General features: G+C 43.6%; 1 protein-coding gene across 3 annotated transcripts; it reads right to left on the bottom strand.

Moving 5' to 3' along the window:
* Positions 1 to 1,242: 1,242 nt before the first annotated feature.
* On the bottom strand, positions 1,243 to 26,592 carry LOC148508121 (uncharacterized). 3 transcript variants are annotated; one of them, XM_088445166.1, is made up of 5 exons: positions 26,570 to 26,592; positions 9,453 to 9,531; positions 9,239 to 9,333; positions 8,020 to 9,100; positions 1,243 to 3,011 (listed from the first exon to the last, which is right to left on the bottom strand). In XM_088445166.1, the coding sequence occupies exons 2-5, from the start codon at positions 9,484 to 9,486 to the stop codon at positions 1,438 to 1,440; spliced, it is 2,784 nt and encodes a 927-aa protein (XP_088301292.1). In that variant the 5' UTR covers positions 9,487 to 9,531; positions 26,570 to 26,592; the 3' UTR covers positions 1,243 to 1,437. The 3 variants fall into 3 exon arrangements, with proteins under 3 accessions (XP_088301292.1, XP_088301293.1, XP_088301291.1); XM_088445167.1 differs by lacking the exon at positions 26,570 to 26,592 and adding an exon at positions 17,791 to 17,992; XM_088445165.1 differs by lacking the exon at positions 26,570 to 26,592 and having other exon boundaries at positions 9,453 to 9,537.
* Between the last annotated feature and the right edge of the window lie 114 nt (positions 26,593 to 26,706).

Raw genomic sequence — 26,706 nt, 5'->3', positions numbered from 1 at the left:
AATATAAGCTCCATCCTGTAAATTTTTGGTAGTAGTCTCCGCACAGCCTCATACTATTCATTTCTCAATAATGTCAGATACACTTGCTGATGTTATTTCAGGAAATATAAATACATGTTCTAACTGTACATAATGTGGATGTGACGTAACCAGATGACAGATAATGAATGTCAAATTGGGGCTGATAATAAACGGGAATTTACCTGTGTGATCTCCTTTAAGGTTTGTTATTTGTAATTTATACCCCCTGATGATTCGCTTTGCAGCCCCATTGGGACAAAAAATCATAACTTTTAAAATTTGTTATCCTGGAGAGATACTAGAATCCACAGAGTGTATATGATCTGCAGAATAGATACAGTATTCATATTATAATAAATTATACACTGTAGACACCATGGAGTGTATATGATCTGCAGAATAGATACAGTATTCATATTATAATAAATTATACATTGTAGTAACCACGGAGTGTATATGATCTGCAGTATAGATACAGTATTCATATGAGGATTATAATAAAAGATACATTGTAGACACCACGGAGTGTATATGAGCTGCAGAATATATAGTATTCATGAGGATTATAATAAATGATACATTGTAGTAACCATGGAGTGTATATGAGCTGCAGAATAGATACAGTATTCAAATAAAGATTATAATAAAAAATACATTGTAGACACCATGGAGTGTATATGATCTGCAGAATGGATACAGTATTCATGAGGATTTTATTAAATGATACATAGTAGTAACCACGGAGTCTATGTGATCTGCAGAATACAGTATTCATGATTATAATAAATGAAAAATTGTAGTAACCACGGAGTGTATATGAGCTGCAGAATACAGTATTCATATGAGGATTATAATAAATTATACATTGTAGACACCACGGAGTGTATATGAGCTGCAGAATACAGTATTCATATGAGGATTATAATAAATTATACATTGTAGACACCACGGAGTGTATATGATCTGCAGAATAGATACAGTATTCATGATTATAATAAATGATACATTGTAGCAACCACGGACTGTATATGAGCTGTAGAACAGATACAGTATTCATGAGGATTATAATAAATGATACATTGTAGACACCATGGAGTGTATATGAGCTGCAGAATAGATATAGTATTCATATAAGGATTATAATAAATGATACATTGTAGACACTGCAGAGTGTACAGTACCAGTCAAAAGTTTGGACACACCTTCTCATTCAATGGCTTTTGTTTATTTACATTATTTTCAACATAGTAGATTAATACTGAAGACATCAAAACTATGAAAGAACACATATGGAATTATGTTGTAAACAAAATAGTGTTAAACAAATCAAAATGTTTTATATTTTAGATTCCTCAAAGTAGCCCCCTTTTGCTTGGATGACAGCTTTGCACACTCTTGGCATTCTCTCAATCACCTTCATGAGGTAGTCTCACTTGTGTGACATCTCTGATGTCTAATTAGACTTGATTTGGCTGTAAAACATTTCCCACACTCGGAGCATAAAATTGGTTTCTCACCTGTGTGACTTCTCTGATGTTTAATAAGATGTGATTTCTGTGTAAAACATTTGCCACACTCAGAGCATGGAAATGGTTTCTCACCTGTGTGACTTCTCTGATGTTTATTAAGATGTGATTTCTGTGTAAAACATTTGCCACACTCAGAGCATGGAAATGGTTTCACACCTGTGTGACATCTTTGATGTCTTATAAGATATGATTTGTCTATGAAACATTTCCCACATTCAGAGCATGGATATGGTTTCTCACCTGTGTGAGTTCTCTTATGTATAACAAGAATTGTTTTTCTGGTAAAACATTGTCCACACTCAGAGCATGGAAATGGTTTCTCAACTGCGTGAGTCCTCTGATGTTTAACAAGATCTGATTTCTGTTTAAAACATTTCCCACACTCAGAGCATGGAAATGGTTTCTCACCTGTGTGATGTTTCTGATGTCTTACGAGAACTGATTTCTGTGTAAAACATTTCCCGCAATCAGGGCATGGAATCGGTTTCTCACCTGTGTGACTTCTCTGATGTATAACAAGATCTGATTTCTGTTTAAAACATTTCTCACACTCAGAGCATGAAATTGGTTTCTCACCTGTGTGACTTCTCTGATGTTTAATAAGATGTGATTTCTGTGTAAAACATTTGAAACACTCAGAGCATGGAAATCGTTTTTCACCTATGTGACATCTTTGATGTTTTACAAGATATGTTTTGTACATGAAACATTTCCCACATTCAGAGCATGGATATGGTTTCTCACCTGTGTGAGTTCTCTTATGTATAACAAGAATTGAATTTCTGGTAAAACATTTTCCACACTCAGAGCATGGAAATGGTTTCTCACCTGTGTGAGTCCTCTGATGTCTGACAAGAGCTGATTTCTGTGTAAAACATTTCCCACACTCAGAGCATGGAAATGGTTTCTCACCTGTGTGATGTTTCTGATGTCTTATAAGAACTGATTTCCGTGTAAAACATTTCCCGCAATCAGGGCATGGAATCGGTTTCTCACCTTTGTGACTTCTCTGATGTATAACAAGATTTGATTTCTGTGTAAAACATTTCCCACACTCAGAGCATGAAAATGGTTTATCACTTGTGTGATGTCTCTGATGTGTAACAAGAGCTGATTTATAGATAAAAAAAATTCCACACTCAGAGCATGGATGGAGCTTTTCATTGGTTTTAGTTGGTTGGTCTTTAATGACTTTTGTGTTCTGTTGGGTGTCTATAGAACAGGAAAATATTTTATCTACTGCAGGTGCTGTAATAGGTGTACCAATATCTGAGGTTTCAGGAGAACATTCCCCATAATCAGAGGGATTAGATGACAAATGTGCACTGTGAAGTACTGGATGTATAATTGTGGTGTTAGGGTTTTGTCCTAAAGAATCTCGGGTGATGTCGTGATCTTCTATTTCACCATCTGTAGATAAGATGATATGTCCCTCTGAGATCTTCCTTCTGTTACATCCATCTGTCGAGAATAAAATAAATATATGAAAAAAGTTTATTGTTTCCCTGTAACAAGGATAGTTTTCCAATAGAGACTATGGTGACAGGTCCCCAAATTAGCAACAAATGGGGAAGTTCCGTTGTTTCATGGTACAATGTATAAGTCACATATTATGCTATGCTACAGTAATCACAGGGTTTAGATATTTATTCTAATACAAAACATAAAGACAATTGCTGTCAGCATTGGCGACATCAGTACAAACCTGGGTGCATCTATAATCCAAGCACGAGGACTTAAGCAAAACATTTATGCTTGCAGCCTAGTATCAAGATTCTTGCAAGTATTTATATTGTATATGCAAACACCATTAAACTGCTGGTAACATGTGCTCACCTCCCAGATCCAGAGGCTAATGCCTAAACAAGAATAGTTTAGTGAGCCACACCTAAAACAGTCTCATATTGGCTTGATTGACAGCATTCAGGTCTTTAGGCACAATTTTGAAATTAAATAAATTAGGCCAGTACTGGGTGTTCCCATACGTACGTTACATGTTACCAGCCGCGTGGCAATAGGTTTTCGTTTCACAATTAGCTTCAGTAGCTGGGAGGCGAGGAAGATGTAACTACAAGTTAGTGGTGTATGAAGGATCATTCATAGAGTAGGAAGTTGCAGAAAATTAGGTAACTCCTGACGCCGGGCTGCAAACTTAAATGTTTTGAGCAAAATATGAACAAATCCCTATACTGTCCTTTACTGGATACACACAGATTGTCAGCGGTGGTCACAAGCCCCAAAGTGCCAGATGTCCTTGTCCCTCCAGGTGATCGTAGAATTTTTTGGGGCTTACTTCAACACTCCTAAGGATTCTTACTGTCAGCAACTACCTGTTACTGACTCCTGCTAATGCCTCCTGGGTGGTGTTGGCTTATTGCCACTGATCTCTCACTGTGGACCAGTCTGCACAGGGTAGCTGGCAGAGAGCTTGAAGACAATGGGCTCCAACTAGAACAGCTGGAATTAGTGTTTGGCGCTACTCTGGTAGTCACAGGATACAAGCAGATGCAGGTGTCTAAGGCAAGTGCTTCTAAATTTGTCTGTACAAAGACAGTTATTCCAAAGCATACAAGGTGTTACACAGGTTCACTCCTCTCAGATAGAGGGTACACACCTTACAGCCCTACAGTCCGGAACTTAGCTGCCCTGAGGCCACAGGGTAATACATATGACAGGTATATATTTGGATGGTCCACTTTAACATTGTCAAAAACAAAGATGCTTGAATCATGCCTCCACATAGACTATTTCTGTCCATTATAATGTAGTAACTTGTGTACCAAATTTTAGCTTTGTACGTTGTAGTTTAGTGGTTGCCTAGAAGTTTTCTTTCTGGAAGCTGACACAAATGGAGATTATGCTTTCAAATGTCTTCTCATGTACATTCGGCTCTACTGGAGGCCCAGAAGTTGGAATTTTCAACCGCTTTCAGAAAGAATGGAGAAGTATTAATAAAAATGTTTATAGTGCAATGGATATTGCCCTCTTCCAAGATTCTGTATTAAACAGATTACGATAGAAAATGTTAGAATATTTACCAAATGTACTGGAAAAACAGCAACCAAGAGACCATTATCGAGAGCTTTCGCATTTATCTCTTTTGTTTCTTGGTGGTGGAAATAGCAGGGAAACATTTAGAGCTCCTGGTCCTAATCACCACGCTCTATGGATGGGTAATGGTATTTACGCTCTGAAAGTATGTCCCTTTCTAAATCAGTTCCAGTTAACATCTAGAGGCAAACAACATGGTGAATTTGGCTTTGTTTGTAAGTCTGCTTTATGTAAAGTAGTGGAATGAAGCTCCATTGGGAATTAGAGTACTATATAATGACATCGAGCTCTTAAGTCTCCTAAACATCTAGCCTAATGTAACAATTGGTAAGAAAGCTTACATTGCTTTACCAGATATCTCTGGTTTCTTTCTGAACACTTGGCAGCTCTAGCAGTTTTTGACAATCGAGTGTCTACGAAAACCAAAGAAAAAATGGTAAAAAATATGAAAAGGTCCACAGCTACCTGATTTTCCGCAACGTATTCAACTATCTGAGGACGAAGATCTAAGACTAGAAAAGTTCAATATAGGGCGATCCCTAAATATTGTTTGTTTGGAAAATGTTTTGGTGTACTACCCATTGATTTACTAAGGAATAAAAATAACCTTGTGGAGAAAGAAATTGTGAATGTTTTATTTTTTGGACCACCCTAGTATATATAGCTTTATATCTGTACATATAAATACAGTAAGTAGGAATTACAATACAGCCTCTCGTACTCTGAACAGTGTACATTATTTCAACTGTGCCCAGCACTGAGAGGTAACAGCCTTGGTGGTGCAGCCACCAGATGAATCTAGATACCACAGCCAGCTGCAAACACTGTACGTACTACATCATTACATATGCAGCCAGCATAAAGCCTATAATGCCAATATTTCCTCTGATGGTGCCATAGCACAAGTTATGCCATGGTGGCCATCTCAGCCCCGTGGCTTGGGAACCGACCACATCAGAGAGCAATTGTCTTTCTGTATTGCATTCGTATACGGAATTACTATCGCCACGCAGTTTGTACCATGTACAATATGGATAAACCAAGGTACTGACATGTTTGTTTTAATATTTTACGATGCTTGTGCTGGAGTTTACTTTATAGCATCATAGGAGAGTATATCCCATATACTATAGATATATGTTCTGACACACTAGACCAGGCCTGGCCAACCTGTGGCTCTCCAGCTGCTGTAAAACTACAAGTCCCAGCATGCCTTGCAAAGTTTGGCTTTTAGGAAATGCTATAACTGTGGCAAGGCATGCTGGGATGTGTAGTTTAACAGCTGGAGGACCGCAAGTTGGCCAGGCCTATACAAGACCATGAAAGCCGAAGGCACGTGAACAAGACACTGTTGCCTCCAGGCTTACAGGAAAGTTGAGCAATATCCATGGAATGTACAGAAAGAAAAGCTAAAAATGCACACAGGTCACCATATTGGGGAATATTTATATGAATATTTTTTATTGCAAATTTCCACTATAAAAAAGCAGGCAAGTAGTGTGGCCGGAAATTATTTCATCCCAAAAGACGTGTTCCACGCACTCATGGCGATCCCTTCAATGTATAGCCATGGCCAAACGTTTTGAGAATGACAGAAGTGTTGGTTTTCACAAAGTTTGATGCTTCAGTGTTTTTAGACCTTTTTGTCAGATGTTACTATGGTATGCTGAAGTAAAATTACAAGCATTTCATAAGTGTCGAAGGCTTTTATTGACAATTACATTAAGTTTATGCAAATAGTCAATATTTGTAGTGTTGATTCTTCTTTTTCAACACCTCTGCAATTCGCCATGGCATCCTGAAAATAAACTTCTGGGCAACATACTGAATGATGGCATGCCATTCTTGCCTAATCAATGCTTGGAGTTTGTTAGAATTTGTGGGTTTATGTTTGTCCAGCCGCCTCTTGAGGATTGACAAGTTCTCAATGGGATTAAGGTCTGGGGAGTTTCCTGGCCATGGACCCAAAATTTTGATGTTTTGTTCCCCGAACACTTACTTATCACTTTTGGGTTATGGCAAGGTGCTCCAACTTGCTGGAAAAGGCATTGTTCATCACCAAATTGTTCTTGGATGGTTGGGAGAAGTTGCTCTTGGAGGATGTCTTGGTACCATTCTTTATTCATGGCTGTGTTCTTAGGCAAAATTGTGAGTGAGCCCACTCCCTTGGCTGAGAAGCAATCCCACACATGAATGGTCTCAGGATGCTTTACTGTTGGCATGACAAAGGACTGATGGTAACTCTCACCTTTCCTTCTCCGGACAAGTGTTTTTCCAGATGCTCCAAACAATCTGAAAGGGGCTTCATTAGAGAAAATAACTTTACCCCAGTCCTTAGCAGTCCAATACCTGTACCTTTTGCAGAATATCAGTCTGTCCCTGATATTTTTCCTGGAGAGAAGTGACTTCTTTGCTGTCCTTCTTGACATCAGGCCATCCTCCAAAAGTCTTCACCTCACATGCACTCAACATGCACTTACACCTGCCTGCTGCCATTTCCGACCAAGCTCTGCACTGGTGGTTCCCTGATCCGGCAGCTGAATCAACTTTAGGAGACGGTCCTGGCACTTGCTGGACATTTTTGGGTTCCCTGAAGGCGCCTTCACAACTATTAAAGCTCCCTCCTTGAAGTTCTTGATGATCCGATAAATGGTTGATTTAGGTGCAATCTTACTAGCAGCAATATCCTTGCCTGTGAAGCCCTTTATGTGCAAAACAATGATGACTGCATGTGTTTCCTTGCTAGTAACCATGGTTAGCAGAGAAACAATGATTTCAAGCTCCACCCTCCTTTAAAAGCTTCCAGTCTGTTATTCTAACTCAATCAGCATGACAAAGTGATCTCCAGCCTTGTCCTCGTCAACACTCTCACATGTGTTAATGAGAGAATATCTGACATTATGTTAGTTGGTCCTTTTGTGGCAGGGCTGAAATGCAGTGGAAATATTTTTGGAATTAAGTTCATTGTAATGGCAAAGAGGGACTTTGCAATTGATTGCAATTCATCTTATCACTCTTCATGACATTCTGGAGTATATGGAAATTGCCATCAAAAACAATTAAGCAGCAAACTTTGTGAAAACCGATACTTGTCATTATCAAAAAATTTGGACATGGCTGTACAGAAATGGCTACTAGTTCTTATTAGGAAGTGAGCAACAATATTCAGCATATTATCCTATGTAGTACTGGCCATGGTGCCCGTCCACAAGACGCTCTGCAAATAACCCAGAAGCAATCCTGGCTGTAGGCACCCTGATAGTCAGGAGCAAGGGCCAGGGGAGTAGACAGTGCTGTCCACAGAGCCTCTGCACCCTGTACGACAGCACCGGTCACCCACTGCTAGTTACGGCACTATGTTGTAGTGCAAAGTGTATGCTAATGTGATTCTTTTCTGTTTTAATTCTATATTACTCACCTGTGGTCATATCTGTAGGGATTTCCTCTTCCTTACACTGCTGATCACCCCTCACATATGTCTCTTCTCCCTCTGTATCTTCTGCCTTCAAATTAGTCACATACATCTCTTCTTCTCCCTCTATATCTTCTGCCTTCATATCAGTCACATATGTCTCTTCTCCCTTATCTTCTGCCTTCATATCAGTCACATACGTCTCTTCTTCTCCATCTATATCTTCTTTCTTGATATAAGCCACAAATGTCTCTTCTCTCTCTGTATCTTCTACCTTCATATTAATCATATAGGTTTCTTCTTCTCCCTCTATAACTTCTGCCTTCATATCAGTCTCTTCTCTCATTATATCATCTGCCTTAACATCAGTCACATACATCTCTTCTCCCTTATCTTCTGCCTTCAAATCAGTCACATACATTTCCTCTCCCTTATCTTCTGCCTTCATATCAGTCACATACGTCTCTTCTTCTCCCTCTATATCTTCTGCCTTCATATCAGTCACATACATCTCTTCTCCCTCTGTATCTTTTGCCTTCATATCAGTCACATATGTCTCTTCTCCCTTATCTTCTGCCTTCATATCAGTCACATACGTTTCTTCTCCCTTATCTTCTGCCTTCATATCAGTCACATACGTCTCTTCTTCTCCCTTGATATAAGCCACAAATATCTCTTCTCTCTCTTTATCTTCTACCTTCATATTAATCATATAGGTTTCTTCTTCTCCTTCTATAACTTCTACCTTTATATCAGTCACATACGTCTCTTCTTCTCCATCTATATCTTCTGCCTTCATATCAGTCTCTTCTCCCATTATATCATCTGCCTTCATGTCAGTCACATACGTCTCTTCTCCCTCTGTATCTTCTGCCTTCAGATCAGTCACATATGTCTCTTTTTCTCCGTCTGTATCTTCTGCCTTCATATTAGTCACATCCGTCTCTTCTCCCTTTATATCTTCTGCCTTCATATCAGTCACATACGTCTTTTCTTTTCTCTCTATATCTTCAGCCTTAATATCAGTCACATATGCCTCTTCTTCTCCCACTGTATCTTCTACATTAATATCAGCAAGATCTTCACTCTAAATGACCATAAAATAATCAAGTCTGATTTAATTTAGAGTAAATATTATATGAATGTATGTGAAATAAACAGATGCTCTATAAATCATATAGTGACAGTCACGTTGGTATTTGGGGAGACCCTATTTCCCACCTACCTGATGCTCCTGTGGGATCCTGTAATTCTCCTCTGTACAATCCTGTGAATAAAGATGGGGACATCTCTCTGGGGTATTTCTGTAACTGGGTCCATCTGTAGGAGACACACAGTGACTGAGTACCTTGTATATATGTGATTATCAGGTGATGTGTGTATATAAGGGGTCCCCATAACTGCTCTCCCCTGAACAAAAAATGAAAGTCTCCTCTTACCCGGTGATGTGAGGGGACGGTGATTCTCCATCATTACGTCCTTGTACAGACCCTTGTGTTCCTCTATATACTCCCCCTCCTGCATGGAGACATAGACAATGACATCCTGACACCTTATAGGAACCTGACACACACAATGTTACAGTCATCATCCAAACACATCACCTAGTGGTACTGTCATGTAACATTCATAGCAGTCACCTCCCCAATACATGTCCCTGTATTATTACTATAATCACTATGACACTCCCAGACCCCTCATCTCCTGTGTCATTTTCCTGTAATACTATAGATAAAAGTGATGTCACTGTGACACTCCCAGACCCTTTCACCTCCCCATTCATGTCCCTGTATTATTACTATAGATAAAAGTACTGTGACACTCCCAGATCCCTCCCCTCTCCAATTATGTCCCTATATTACTATAGATAATGAGAGTTATGGTAAAACTTACCTTTGTTAACTCTCTTCAAAGTCCATAGGGTCCACAGGGAGACAGTGGGGTGTAGGGAGGACCGGACACCAACAGCAAAGCTTTTCAATCCCAGGATGCTCTGGTGCTCCCCCCTATACCCCACCCACAGCCTAAGAGCACTTCAGTTTTGTTAACAAGCCCAAGTGCAGGAGCAAAGGTAGACTGGTACACTAAAGGATTACACTCTCACAAAGAGAAGGAAACAAGTGACCAATAGAAGAAACCCATAGAAGCCAGGTGCATCAGGGTGGGTGCCCTGTGGACCCTATGGACTTTGAAGAAAGAGTTAATAAAGGTAAGTTTTACCATAGCTCTCATTTTTTTCATCAGGGTCCATAGGGCTCCACAGGGAAGTCCCAAAGCAGTTCAAGGGTGGGAAGACCAGGTGGCCGCCTTGCATAGCTGTTCAGTTGAGGCGCCACGCTGGGCTGCCCAAGAGGGACCCACAGAGTGAGTAGAATGAGCAGAGACTGTAGTCGGCACAGGAAGGTCAGACTACGTGTAAGCCTGTGAGTCATGTGAAGCCATCTGGCCAGAATCTGTTTGTTAGCTGGCCATCCTTTCTTGTGGACTCCATAAAGAACAAAGAGGGAGTCCGATTTCCTGATGGAAGTAGTACAGTCCACGTAGGTCTTTAGAGCACGGACCACATCCAAAGAGGCCTCACCTGCCGAGAAATCTGGGGAATTAAAGGTCGGAACCACAATTTCTGTATTCAGGTGGAAGTGAGAAACTACCTTGGGAAAGAAGCCTGGGCGGGTTCAAAGAACAGCCCTATCCTGATGAAATATCAAAAAGGGGGTGCGGCATGAAAGCGCCCCTAAATCTGATACCCTATGGGCAAATGCTATAGCGAGGACAACAGAGTCTTCCTAGTGAGCCATTTGGCATCCACCGATTCCAGAGGTTCAAATAGAGGTTATTGAAGTTCTTTGTGACATGAAAGCGCCCCTAAATCCGATACCCTATGGGCAGATTCTATAGCCAGAAGAAAGTCTTCACAGTGAGCCATTTGAAATCCACAGATTCCAGTGGTTTGAATGGAGGTACCTGAAGTGCTTTGAGCACCACTGACAAATCCCATGGAGCCACAGGAGGGACAAAGGGAGGTTGTATCTGTATACACCTTGCATGAAGGTGTGGACATTTGACATGGAGGCAATCTTGCATTGAAATCAGATAGACAAAGCAGAAAGTTGAACTTTGAGAGATGCTAGGCGGAGGCCTAGATCCAGTCCAGCCTGAAGAAAGGCAAGAATTTGAGAAAGGCATAGTTTTGAGTAATATGAATTCCAAGTTCTGTGGTAAATCCTAGCTGAGGCCGGTATACGTGCTCTAAGCATGGTCTGGACCACAAAGCTAGAAAATCCCTTAGCCGTTAGGAGGGAAATCACAAGAGCCAAGCCGTTAAAGACAGATGGGCTAGGTCCAGATGTAGACAGGGACACTAAGACAACAGGTCTACTCGTAGAGGAAGTTAAAGATGTTCCGTCTTAGAAGATCTGAGTACCAATGACGTCTGGACCAAGCAAGAGCTATTAACAGGACTGTGCCTCCTTCCTGTCTAAATTTCCGAAGCACTCGAGGAAGTAGGGATATTGGAGGGAAGAGATATTCCAACTGGAAAGTCCATGTCACCGACAAGGCATCTATGAAGGCCACGTCGGGGTCCTTTGTTCTTGCTCCATAAATTGGAAGTTTGTTGTTGTGTCTTGAAGCCATGAGATCCACTTCTAGAAGACCCCATTTGTCCACCATTCATCCACGCTTCCTAATTCAGAATCCCCGGGATGAACACTGCGGACATGGCTGTGAAATTGCATTCGGCCCATGTGAGAAAGCGGGACACCTCTGTCATTGCTGACTGACTTCGAGTGCCACCTTGATGATTGGGATAGGCCACAGCTGTGGCGTTGTCGAACTGTACTTGTACTGGCCTGCTTTTCAGAATATACTGAGTGAGAGCTCTGTATATGGCTCAAAGTTTCAGCATGTTGAATGGCAACATTGCCTCGATTGGAGACCATCGGTCCTGGAGGGAGTGTTGCCGGTTACTGCGCCCCACCCTCGGAGGCTTACGTCTGTGGTGAGGAAAGCCCAATCCAGGATCAAAAAGGAACAACCCTGGTTCAAATGGGGAGTCTGCAGCCACCAGGCTAGGGACAGGCAAACCTCTGTGGGGAGGCTCATCGTCTGGGATCTGAGCAGATGAGGTAGTCTGGAGTGAAACTGGGTGAACTCCACCATATCAAAGGTTGATACCATTGCTCCCAAGACCTGCATTGCAGAGTGAATCGACTCGTGACTGTGAAGCAGTCTGCGTAGTCTGTACTGTATCACTGAAATTCTTGTCTGCCGTCAGGAAGATTCTCTGAACTCGAGAGTCCAGGAGGGCTCTCAAATTTACCATCCTTTGAGAGGGTGTCAGGGAAGACTTCTTCCAGTTGATTGGTCAATCGTGAATGTGTAGTAAGGTAATGGTTACCTGCAGATGGTGTTGAACAGTCTCTGGGGAGCTTGCCAACAGCAAAAGATCATCCGAGTATGGGAGCTGTCTGATCCCTTGACGACGAAGTGAGGCCGCCATGACTGCCATAATCTTAGTAAAAACCGAGGGGCCGTTAAGAGGCCAAACGGTAGAGCCTGAAATTGGTTGTTTGCTGTAGTATAGCAAACCAGATATATTGTTGATGAGAAGGCGCTATTGGCACATGTAGGTAAGCTCCTGAATGTCCAGGGAACCATAAAATCTCCAGGCTCCATAACTAGGATAACAGAACGGTGTTTCAATACAAAACCTGGGCACTCTGATAAACTTTTTCAGAGATCTGAGATTGAGGATAGGCCGATGATACCCATTGGGCTTCTGAACTAAGAAAAGGGTAGAATAGCCCTTGCCCCGTTGTGAGGAGGGGCCCCAAAATATTACTGAAGAATTCAGTAAGGACTGAATGGCTTTGTGGAGCAGCAGGGCCTTGGTTGAGTCAGATGCAGGTCCTGGGCAAAAGAACTGTTGGGGGGGTCACCTCAGGAAGGAGGGGTCGTATCTGTGAGAGACCACTTCTCTTACCCAGGCATCTGACATGGTCTGATGCTAAACCTGGGTGAATAGAAGTCGGTCTCCCACCCTGAGATCCCCCAGGGAGAGGCCTGCCTTATCAGGCTGCAGGCTTGTCTGTAGATTTGGCTGGGGGATGTCCATTAGGCCAGGCCTGTTTAGCCCTAAGCTTGGAGGCCTTGGCTGATGTGTGGTGTCGTGGAAAAGACTAACGACTGACCTTTGACTTTTCCTTGAGGGCAAAGGGACTGAAAATATGACATCCGAGGCTTTGTATTATATGCAGAGGGCAGGAACACAGTCTTGTTAACCCCCAAGGTAGTCACAATTTTATCTAGGTCTGGACCAAATAGGATGTCCCTCGAGTAGGGAAGTCTCCAGAGCCCGTTTTGAATCTGAATCTGCTTTCCAGGAACGGAGCCAAACAATACTACGGGTCACTATGGAAGTGGTAGATATCCTGGAGGCCAGGAAAGCCTTATCCATAGCTGCCTCATCTAAGTAGGAGGCTGCATTGCTAATGTGAGATACATAGGAGAGTTGTTCCTGTGAAGCATCAGAGAGAAGTGTTTCTTCTAGGGCTTCTGCCCAACTCTCAATGGCTTTTGCCACCCAGGCCGTAGCCCTAGCAGGACAAGTAATAGCTCCTGTAAGAGAGTAAATAGATTATGACAAGCTTCTATACGTCTATCTGTAGTTGCCTTCAAGGAGGTAGCAGTGTCAGTGTTCTCCCCAGAAAATTTTTCCAACCGGATGGCTTCAAGAAGTAGCCGGGTGGGGGCCTTCGCAATAATAAAATGTTTTAAATCCTGACCTCATAATGATTTAAACTTGAAATAACAATTTAAATATTAATTCTTCTCTTCTTAGAGGCCTAGTCATCTGCACCTTTTTCCATAATCAAAGTCTGTAGGATCTGGTCCCTCTTATGAAATCAGCATCAGTTTATTTAGTGCTGGCACCACAGAATATATTTTTTATACAGCCTTCAGATACAGTCCCCACTTGCAGGCTACACAGAATATAGGCCCTCATTCAGAGCCGTACGCTCTGAGCAGAGCGCACGCTCTGAATGAGGGCCGCCCTCCATAAAAATGGAGCGTCCTCCTGGACGCTCGTATAGCTGTGGGTGACCACCCACAGCCTAATAGGATGGTGATAAATGATTGCCAGTTGACCAGAGAAAACCAAACTCCAAAGGGTATAAAGGGTCCCTTTAACGTGTTTCTAGGTCTATGACAGCTTCGTCAGAGGCTTAATGACTAAGGCCCTCATTCAGAGCCGTACGCTCTGAGCAGAGCGCACGCTCTGAATGAGGGCCGCCCTCCATGAAAATGGAGCGTCCTCCTGGACGCTCGTATAGCTGTGGGTCACCACCCACAGCCTATCCGAGCGTGCAGTTTGATGGCCGCGATGGTCTTGACCATCGCGACCATCGAAACTGCGAGCCGGAGCCTGCGGTTGAGGTTTTCAACCGCAAGCTCCGGAGTGATTTTGGCTCTATCAGAGCCAAAATCACTCCCACTGACATCACTAGTGATGTCAGTGGCCCGGCTTCTGACGGGAGGCGTTCCCGTGGGAACGCCCCCGTCAGGGAGGCACGCCCCCGGCACGCCCACCAAAGGGGGCGTGCTGTCAGTCAACATCGACAGCACGCCCCCTTTGAAGAGACACTACGAGCGAAGGAAAATCCCTCGCTCGTCGCGTCTGGCGCATGCGCACGACGGAGCTCCCTCCGTCGTGCGCATGCTCAGTACAGAACATCGACCCACTTGCGAGCGGACAGCCGCTCGCGAGTGGGTCTGAATCAGGCCCATAATTTTTATACAGCCCTCAGATACAGTCCCCACTTGCAGGCTACACAGAATATAATTTTTATACAGCCCTCAGATACAGTCCCCACTTGCAGGCTACACAGATTGTATTTTTTATACAGCTCCACAGATACTGTCCCCACTTGCATGCTACACAGAATGTATTTTTTATACAACCCCACAGATACTGTTCTCACATGCAATCTGCACAGAATATATTTTTATACAGCAGCTCCACAGATACTGGCCCCACTTTCAGACTCCCAAATACTGGCCCTCATTCAGAGTCGGTTAGAAGAAGCGACCGCTCGTTCTGAATGAGGGCGGCCGCTTGTTTTTTTTAGTGCAGCCTCCTGGTCGCTAGCTAATCTGTGGGTTACCACCCACAGCTTTAGCAACCGACCAGGTTGATGGTCGCGATGGTCATGACCATCGCGACCATCGGAGCTTGCGACGAGACCCTAAGGTTGGGTCTCGGCAACCGCTAGCCTGCTGATGTCAGTGCGACCGCCCACAAAATGGCAGGCGTTCTGTCAGGAACGCCTCAGTTTGTATAGCCACCCTCCGCCCTGCCTACAAAACGGGGCGAGCTGACGATCAACAACGACAGCCGCCCCTTTTGTAGTGTGCTCCGGAGCGAGAGAATTTCTCTGTGGCTCCGGGGCTTGCGCGCGCGCCGGACCTAAACATCGACCCGGTTGCGAGCTAACGGGTCTGAATGAGACCCACTGTCCCCACTTGCTGGCATCCAAATACTGTCCCCAGATTATTTTTTTAGCTCCAACACAGAGAGAGTGGACGCAGGTCTACTCTCTTTAATCAGTTCAGGCGACTGTTCCCGCTTGAACAGTGCGCCTTATACAGGGGGAGGGATCTTTGCCTTCCATTCTGACACCGCCCCTGCACTGTGATAGACAACTTTACCCTGCCCTGTTGCCGCATTACCTGCCCGGCACTCTCACCCGCCCCAATGACGCGTCCCCTGCCAGGCACCTCCCCCGTCCCAATGCCGCTTCCTGTGCATGACACCTCCCCCTGTCACAATGCCGCGTCCCCTGCCCGGCACCTCCCCCCGTCCCAATACGCCACGTCCCGAAACCCTCACTAAAGTGTCCTTATTGCCGGCGGACACGGAGCCACCGACGTGAAGAACATGTGACGTAGGCGCTCAGCGTCACATCCGGCATCCGTGTCAACAAGGACACATAGGGGCATATTCATTATTTTGAGCCCCGGAAGTGTTTTATTCTCGCACCTCCAGAGTAAGTGTGATTTTTTTCTAAAAACGTTAATTTTAGGAAAAATAAGTGGGACTTGCTCTGGGACCCCGGCGGCACCACCCCATAGGACTAATTAAGCAATTGGATGTTTCCAATTAGCTTAATTAGTTAGTAATACAAACCTTCCGAAGTGCTGTCTTTTGCATCCAGTGTCGGGACCCAGTCTCCTGCAGCAGAGGTGAGTATGTAGTGTGTGTGTATGAGTGAGTGCGTGTGTGCATGTGTGTGACCCCCTGGTGTATTTGTACCCTCTCAGTGTCAATGTGCCCCTCCGGAATGAGCACTGGGAGAACTACATGTCCTAGCAGCCCTTGCCCATCCCACCAGCTCCTGGAGCCTCCCAGCAGCCCCCAAGACTCCCAGCAGCCCCCTCTTCAGTAAGAAGATAGAGGGGAGGCCACCGGGAGCCAGAGACCCACGGGCAGGTAAGTGCAGAATTTTTTTTCTTCACGCGACGTAGTTCTCAGCTCTGAAAACCCCGCAAACCACTTTTCTTAAATTGGATACCACAAGTATCAGGAGCACGCATACCCGCAGTTATCCAAAATTGGGCGCAAGGTTTTTTACCTTGCTAAACCTCGTGCCCAATTGAATATGCCCCATAGAGGATGACCGGGCAACAGGGGACGCGGCACATTGGGGCGGGGGGGGAGTGCCGGGCAGAAGACGCGGCATTGCGGTGGGGGGAAGTGCCGGGCGGTAGCTGTTTCTTGCCGGGCATTGCGCCCGCAAAAAACAGCCTGGGGAGAACACAGTGTGAATGGGTAACGTGGCATTTTCAACCAAATGAGTTACATGAAAATCCACCGCTGGGGGAATTTCTCAATTAGTGCAATCAATAGCTGGAAGAGGGTAAAAGGAACTGAATAATTTTGGCATTTGAAACCTTTTACCAGGCATATTCCAAGCTTCACTCATGTGACCAGATAGCAGGTCTGATTGAGGGAACTCTGGTAAAACTAGCTTTTGTCGTTCACAAAAGTGAATTTTTTTTCATACTAGCGGGTTCATCCTCTTCAATTTGTAAAATGGATTTTACAGCTCTAACAAGAGCAGGTATATCTAGCTTAGAGGGTGGCTCCTCTTCTCCGGAGATGGAGTCAGAGTGAGAGAGGTCCGCTTGCTAGCTAGTCCACCCTGGAGAAAGGAGTACCTAGCACAAGCTTGGAGTCACATCGTGGCGGGGTGGCAGCCCAGACGTCGTAAGGACAGTCTGGTTCTGCTCACCCTTCTGGTAGAAATAAATTAAATGGTCTGCATAAGGCAGCCTCCTGTTATAATGGTGGTCCAGCTCCTTGCTGGACACTAACGAAACTGAAGTGCTCTCAGGCTGTGGGCGGGGTATAGGGGGAAGGACCGGAGCATCCTGAGATTGAAAAGCTTTGCTGTTGGTGTCTGGTCCTCCAGGTCCCACCTACACCCCAATGTCTCCCTGTGGAACCATATGGACCCTGAAGAAATAAGTGATATCACTGTATTATTACTATGGTGATGTCACTGTGACACTCCATGATCTACTCACCTCCCCAGGATTAGGGGCGGATTCAATTAGACACAAGCAGCTGTATAACACACTTACAATACCACTGGACTCGTACAAAAATACAAGCTAGATTGAGCCATGAGGGGGCAAGTTGCGGGTCCAGCATAAGTACTCTTTGATAAAGCTTCCGTTTATGAAGCGAAATGCGTCAGTTATTCGATACTTAACTGCTTACACCTTAGTGCTTTTGTGCTGGATAGTACACCGACAGCTGGAGCTGGAGTTTACAGGTTCTCTCACTGGAACATTATTGGTCCACTGCAATTACTTATTACAGTATGACACGGTCGGTCGATCAGTAAAAATCCACGCCCGGGACTGACTGTATACAGCTTTACGGAGCAAACAGTACTGACATCCGGGACGCCGCTCTGTGGTGGCAGAAGACGGGAGACCCATAACCACTTATTCAGAGGAGTGCAGACGAGTCTGTAGTGGCTCTATAAGAAAGGCTGAAGCACAACCAGCTTCTGTATATGCGGTGAGATAAACTGTTTAGCACTAATCATTCTGGTACTTGTCTATGAAGGTGCAATGACTGTAACTTTGATATTACCAACACGTTTCTATTGGAATGTTTTAAATTGTTTATTACAGACTGGATACATATCATCGTTATGATTGCTATAGTATATATTCGGACTGGCTTACTAGCACCTGGTGCTTTTCACAATATTTTATCTAATTTTTTTACACAGTATAGCCCAATATACTTATGGCTATAGTTTTATAGTCGCTATAATATATATATATATATATATATATATATATATATATTATGTTCAATGCGAATTTGGTTCATTTCTAGATATTTAGAAACATTCTTAAGAAAAGGAGGGCGTCCTGTATAATTTCTGCCATACCAAGTTGTTCTAATGAGTTGATATTTCACTTATGAGATGTATTAGCGCAACATCATTCTAGTTAATTTAGTGGCTTATTTATAGGCTTTTTTGAGAGCTAACACAGTCTCTTGAAGAGTTGCTGCTGTCAGTTTATCAATATTTTATATTTTTAATTATATGTTTATATCTAACTAGCGCATGATTTCTCTTGGTGTATATAATAATAATACCACATATCTGTGTGTGCTGTTAGCTGTGTAATTTCCCCTCATATATCACTGTACGGTCCCCTCCCCCTTATATAATAATACCACATATCAGTGTGTGCCAGGAGCTGAGTTATTCCCACTGTACAGTCTCCTCCCCCTTGTATAAAAATACCACCACATATCAATGTGTGCTGGGAGCTGTTATTCCCCCTCATATATCACTGTATGGTCCCCTTTCCACTATATTAGCGTTCCCACTAGGCTGTTTTAGCGGGGTGCAGCGCCCTGTCCTCCTTCAGGAGGGCAAAAAATGCCCTGCCCTCACAGCCTGCGGGTGCCGTCTTCACCCGCGGGTCGCAGTGTCCCGAAGGTGGGGAAATGTGTGATGATCCGCAAGCGCCCGGCATCTATTCTTCCTGTCAGCAGTGCTTGGGGGCTGCCCGGCGTGTCCGTAAGTGCCGGGCACACCCCCAAGAGTAACGAACAGGGTGACGTGTCTTATAGACACACCCCTATTCAATGGCCACGCCCCTTCTCTAGCTCCGCCGCCCTGCCTGCAGCCGGAGCTAGAGTGAACACTATATACAATAATAATACCACATATCAGTGTGTGCTGAGATCTGTGTTTTAATCCCCCTTATATATCACAATACAGTCCCCTCTCCCCTATATAATAATACCACATATCAGTGTCTGCTGGGAGCTGTGTTATTCCCCCTCATATCTCACTGTAAGGTCCCCTCTCCCTATAAAATAATAACACCACATATAAGTGTGTGCTGGTAGCTGTGTTATTCCATCTCATATACCACTGAATAGTTCCCTTGCCCCTATATAATAATAATACCACATATCAGTGTGTGCAAGGAACGGTGTTAGTCCCCCTTTATATACTGTATCACTGTATAGTTCTCTCTCACCTATAAAATAATAATAATAATAATAATACCACGGCTATCAGTGTTTGCCAGAAACTGTGTTATTCCCCCTCATATATAACTGTACGGTCCTCACCACTATATAATAATAATATCACATATCAATGTGTACTGGGAGCAGTGTTATTTCCCCTTTATATATCACTGTACGGTCCCCTCTCCCCCTACATAATAATAACGCATAACAGTGTGTGCCGGGAGCAGTGTTATTCCCCTCATATATCACTGTACAGCCCCCTCTCCCTATATAATAATAATAACACATATCAATGTGTGTGGGGTACTGTGTTATTCCCCATCATATACCACTGTACAGTCACATTCCCTTATATAATATTACCACATATTAGTGTGTGCCAGGAGCTGTGTTATTCCTCCTCATATATCACTGTACACTCCCCTCCACCCTATATAGTAATACCATATATCAGTGTGTGCTGGGAGCTGTGTTATTCAACCTCATATTTCACTGTAGAGTCCTCTCCCCCTATATAATAATAAAACCACATATCAGTGTGTGCTGGGAGCTGTGTTATTCCCCCTCATATATCACTGGATGGTCACCATCCCCTATATAATAATACCACATATCAGTGTGTGCTGGAAGCGGTGTGATTCCCCCTTTATATATCACTGTACAGTTCTCTCTCCTCCTATATAATAATAGTACCACATTTCAGTGTGTGCCAAGAGCTGTGTAATTCCCCTTCATATATCACTGTACAGTCCCCACCCCTATATAATAATAATAATAATAATAATAATAATAATAATAATAATAATAATAATAATAATACCACATATCAATGTGTGCTAGGAGCTGTGTTATTCTCCCTCATATATCACTGTACAGTCCCCTGCCTCTATATAAAAATAATACCGCATATCAGTGTGTGGTATGAGCTGTGTTATTCCCCCTCATATATCACTGTACTGTCCTCTCCCCCTATTAAAAATAATAACAACACATAGCAGTGTGTGCTGGGAGCTGTTTTACTCCCCATCATATATCACTGTACGGTCCCCTCTCCCTGTATAATAATACCACATATAATCATGTGCCGGCAGCTGTGTTATTCCCCCTCATATATCACTGTATAGTCACCTCCCCCTCTATAATAATACCACATATCAGTGCGTGCCAGGAGCTGTGTTATTCCCCTTTTATATATCACTGTACGGTCCCCTCTCCCCCATATAATACCACATATTAGTGTATGCTGGAAGCTGTGTTATTCCCCCTCATATATCACTGTACAGTCCACTCGCCCTATATAATAATACCACATATGAGCGTGTGCTGGGAGCTGTTATTCCCCCTCATATATCACTGCACAGTCGCCGCCCCCTATATAATATTAAACCACATATCAATGTGTGCTGGGAACTGTTATTCCCCCTCATATATCACTGTACGGTCCCCTCTCCCCTATTTAATAATACCACATATCATAGGGTGCCAGGAGATGTGATATTCCCCTCATATATCACTGTACAGTCCCCTCCCCCTATATAGTAATAAAACTACATATCAATGTGTGCTGGGAGCTGTGTTATTCCCCCTCATATATAACTGTTCGGTCCCCTCTCTCCTATATAATAATTCTACAGATATCAGTGCATGCCAGGAGCGGTGTTATTCCTACTTTATATATCACTGTACGATCCACTCTCCCCCATATAATAATGCCACATATTAGTGTATGCTGGAAGTGTGTTATTCTCCCTCATATATCACTGTATAGTCACCTCCTCCTCTATAATAATACTACATATCAGTGTGTGCTGGGAACTATGTTATTTCTCCTCATATATCACTGTCCAGTCCCCTACCCCTATATAATAATAATACCACAAATCAGTGTGTGCTGGAAGCAGTGTTATTCCCCCTCATATATCACTATACGGTTCACACCCCCTATATAAAAATAATACCATATATCAGTGTGTGCTAGGAGCTGTGTTATTCCCCCTTATATATCACTGAGCGGTCCCCTCCCCTATATAATAATAATATTGCATATCAGTGTGTGCTAGGAGCTGTGTTATTCCCCTCATATATCACTGTACGGTCACCTCCCCCAATACATTAATACCACATAGCAGTGTGTGCTGGGAGCTGTTTTATTCCCCCTCATATATCACTGTACGGTCCCCTCTCCCCCATATAATAATAATGCCACATATCAGTGTGTGCCGGGAGCTGTGTTTTTCCCCCTCATATATATCACTGTACAGTCCCCTCCCACCTATATAAATAATAATACCACATATCAGTGCGTGCCAGGAGTTGTGTTATTCCCCCTTTATATATCACTGTACGGTCCCCTCTCCCCCATATAATAATAATACCACATATTAGTGTATACCAGGAGGTGTGTTATTCCCCCTCATATATCACCGTATAGTCACCTCCCCCTCTACAATAATACCACATATCAGTGTGTGCTGGGAGCTGTGGTTTTCCCCCTCATATATATCACTGTACAGTCCCCTTAAACCTATATAAATAATAATACCACATATCAGTGCGTGCCAGGAGCTGTGTTATTCCCCCTTTATATATCACTGTACGGTCCCCTCTCCCCCATATAATAATACCACATATTAGTGTATGCCGGGAGGTGTGTTATTCCCCCTCATATATCACCGTATAGTCACCTCCCCCTCTACAATAATACCACATATCAGTGTGTGCTGGAAGCTGTGGTTTTCCCCCTCATATATATCACTGTACAGTCCCCTTAAACCTATATAAATAATAATACCACATATCAGTGCGTGCCAGGAGCTGTATTATTCCCCCTTTATATATCACTGTACGGTCCCCGCTCCCCCATATAATAATACCACATATTAGTGTATGCTGGAGGCTGTTATTCCCCCTCAGTCTACTCTCCCTATATAATATTACCACATATGAGCGTGTGCTGGGAGCTGTTATTCCCCCTCATATTTCACTGTACGGTCCCTTCTCCCCTACATAATAATAATACCATATATTATTGCGTGTCAGGAGCTGTGTTATTCCCCCTCATATATCACTGTATGGTCCCCACCTGTATATAATAATACCACATATCAGTATGTGCTGGGAGCGGTGTTTTTTCCCATTTATATATCACTGTACAGTCCTCTCTTCTCCTATATAATAATAGTACCACAGCTAGGAGTTGTGTTATTCCCCCTCATTTCACTGTACGGTCTCCTCCCCCTATATAACAATAAAAATAATAATACTGCATATCAGTGTGTGCTAGGAGCTGTGTTATTCCCCCTCATATACCACTGTACGGTCCCCTCTCCCAAATATAATAATACCCCATATTAGTGTGTGCCAGATGCTGTGTTATTCCCCCTCATATATCACTGTATGGTCCCCAACCCCTATATAATACCACATATCAATGTGCGCTGGGAGCGGTGTTATTCCCCCTCATATATATCACTGTACAGTACCGTCTCACCTATATAAATAATAAAACCATATATCAGTGTGTGCTGGTGCTTTGTTATTCCCTCTCATATATCAATGTACAGTACACTCTCCCCTATATAATAATACCACATATCAGTGTGGGCATGGAGTTGTGTTTTCCCCCTTATTTCGCTGTAAGATCCCCTCCCCCGAATATAATAATAAAAGCACATAATAATAATAAAAGCCCCCATATAATACGACATATTAATGTGTGCTGGGAGCTGTGTTATTCCCCCTCAAATATAACTGTACAGCCCCCTCTCCACTATCTAATAACAATAGCACATATCATGGTGTGCTGAGAGCTGTATTATTCCCCGTCATATATCACTGTATGGTCCCCACCCCCTAAATAATAATACCACATATCAGTGTGTGCTGGGAGCAGTGGTATTCCCCCTTTATAGATCACTGTACAGTCCTCTATCCCCCTATATAATAATAGTACCACATAGTGTGTGCTGGGAGCTTTGTTATTCCCCCTTATATATCACTGTACAGTCCCCTCTCCCCTATATAATAATAAAACACCATATAAGTGTGTGCTGGGAGCTGTGTAATTCCCCCTTAATATATCACTGTGCAGTCCCCTCCAACTATATAATAATAATACCACATATCAGTGAGTGCCAGGAGCTGTATGATCCACTCCCTCTATATAATAATATTATTATCATTATTAATAATAATACTACTGCATATCAGTGTTTGCTAGTAGCTGTGTTATTCTCCTTCATATACCACTGTACGGTCCTCTCTCCCCTATATAATAATAATAATACCACACATTAGTGCGTGACAGAAGCTGTTATTCCCCCTTTCCCCCTCATATATCACTGTATGGTCCCCACCCCCTATATAATACCACATATCATTGTGTGCTGGGAGCGGTGTTATTCCCCCTTTATATATCACTGTACAGACCTCTCTCCTCCTATTTAAGAATAGTACAACAGCTCAGTGTGTCCCGGGAGCTGTGATTCCCCTTCATATATCACTGTACAGTTCCAACCCCTACATAATAATACCACATACCAGTGTGTGCTAGGAGCTGTTAGTCCCCCTCATATATCACTATACAGTCCCCTCCCCCTATATAATAATACCGCATATAAGTGTGTGCCAGAGCTGTGTTATTCCCCTCATATTTCACTGTACAGTCCCCCCCCGCTATATAAAAATAAAACCACATACCAATGTGTGCTGGGAGCTGTTATTGCCCCTCATATATCACTGTACGGTCCCCTCTCCCCTACATAATATTAATGCCACATATCATTGCGTGCCAGGAGCTATGATATTCCCCCTCAAATATAACTGCACAGCTCCCTCCCCAATATGTAATAACAATACCACATATCAGTGTGTGCTGAGAGCTGTGTTATTCCCCTCATACATTACTGTACAGTTCCTTCCCCCTATATAATAATACTACATATCAGTGTGTGCTGGGAGCTGTGTTATTCTCCCTCATATATCACTGTATGGTCCCCACCCCCTAAATAATACCACATATCAGTGTGTGATGGGAGCGGTGTTATTCCCCCTTTACAGTCCTCTCTCCTACTATATAATAGTACCAAATTTCAGTGTGTGCCTGCAGTGTGTAATTGCCCCTCATATATCACTGTACAGTCCCCATAGCAGCGCCTGGCCGACCACAGCAGAGTTCCCAGCAGCGGAAGCCCGACAGCGCTGGAAATCCCGATCGTCGATAGGTAAGTATTGTCTGACCTAACCTAACCCTCCTTAGGGGTGCCTAACCCTAAACTCCCCCTCAAGTGCCTAACCCTAATCCCCCTCTAAGTGCCTAACCTAACCCCCCCTTCCCCGCTGCTTAAACTTAAGTCCCCCCCCGGGGGTGCCTAACCCTAAGTCCCCCCCGGGGGTGCCTAACCCTAACTCTCCCGGGGGGGTGCCTAACCCTAAGTCCCCCCCGGGTGCCCTAAACCTAACCCTCCCCCCCCGCGCCTGTCCGCTCGCGGCGCACGGCATCCCTTTGATCGGGATGCCGGGAGCCGGTCTCCCGGCGTTGGGAAATGTCAGGCGTCTACATCTAGACGCCCGACATTTCACCCTCGCCGGGATATGACAGTCGGGTAGCCGGCTGCTGGTATTAAGGCAGCCGGCTTCCCGATTGTATACCGTCCCCATCCCTTATATAACAATAATACAACATATCAGTGTGTGCTAGGAGCTGTGTTATTCCCCCTCATATATCATTGTACGGTCCACTCCCCCTATATAATAATAATACCACATATCAGTGTGTGCTAGGAGCTGTGTTATTCCCCCTCATATATCATCGTACGGTCCACTCCCCCTATATAATAATAACACCACATATCAGTGTGTGCTAGGAGCTGTGTTATTCCCCCTTAAATATCACTGTACAGTCCCCTCTCCCCTATTTAATAATAGAAGCCCATATAAGTGTGTGCTGGGAGCTGTGTAATTCCCCCCTAATATATCACTGTACAGTCCCCTCCACCTATGTAATAATAAAACCACATATCAATGTGTGTTGGGAGCTGTGCGATTCCCCCTCATAAATAACTGTACAGTCACTCTCCACTATATAATAAGAATACCACATATCAATGCGTGCCAGGAGCTGTTATTCCCTCTCCCCCATATAATAATACCACATATTAGTGTATGCTGGAAGCTGTGTTATTCCCTCTCATATATCACTATACAGTCCCCATCCCCTATATAATAATAATACCACATATCAGTGTGTGCTAGGAGCTGTGTTATTCCCCCCTAATATATCACTGTACAGTCCCCTCCACCTATGTAATAATAAAACCACATATCAATGTGTGTTTCGAGCTGTGCGATTCCCCCTCATAAATAACTGTACAGTCACTCTCCACTATATAATAAGAATACCACATATCAATGCGTGCCAGGAGCTGTTATTCCCTCTCCCCCATATAATAATACCACATATTAGTGTATGCTGGAAGCTGTGTTATTCCCCCTCATATATCACTATACAGTCCCCATCCCCTATATAATAATAATACCACATATCAGTGTGTGCTAGGAGCTGTGTTATTCCCCCTCATATATCACTGTACAGTCCACTCTCCACATATAATAATACCACATATCAGTGTGTGTCGGGAGCTGTTATCCTACCCTCCAACATGACCCCTTCCACTCTGTACAAAATGTTCTGTTCCTGGACTTCCCACCTAAATAATGATTGCAGCCATCTGTGTTGAGCAAATCGATGAGACAGGTGTTTCACCACAGGTGGCTGCAATAATCAATTAAGAGAGAAATCCAGGAGCAGAGCTTTTTGTACCGGATGGAAGGGGTCATGTTGGAGTCCCCTCCTTCCTATATAATAATACCACATATCTGTGTGTGCTGGGAGCTGTGTTTTGCCCCCTCATATCACTGTACAGTACCCTCTCCCCCATATAATAATAATAATATAATATATACAGCAGGACACGTTACCTTGCTCCGGCTGTGTAAGGAACATCTATGACAAAATGGCAGCTAAAGCCTTCTTGGCCCCGCCCCAGCTGCTCTGTGATTGGGAGACTATAAGAACATGGCCGCCGGTCACTGTGCATGAGGACACCATCAGACTA

This window comes from Taudactylus pleione, unplaced genomic scaffold, assembly GCF_031769625.1.
Source record: "Taudactylus pleione unplaced genomic scaffold, aTauple2 ptg000377l, whole genome shotgun sequence".
Lineage (NCBI taxonomy): Eukaryota > Metazoa > Chordata > Amphibia > Anura > Myobatrachidae > Taudactylus > Taudactylus pleione.
This window is presented reverse-complemented; position numbering and strand designations above follow the sequence as displayed.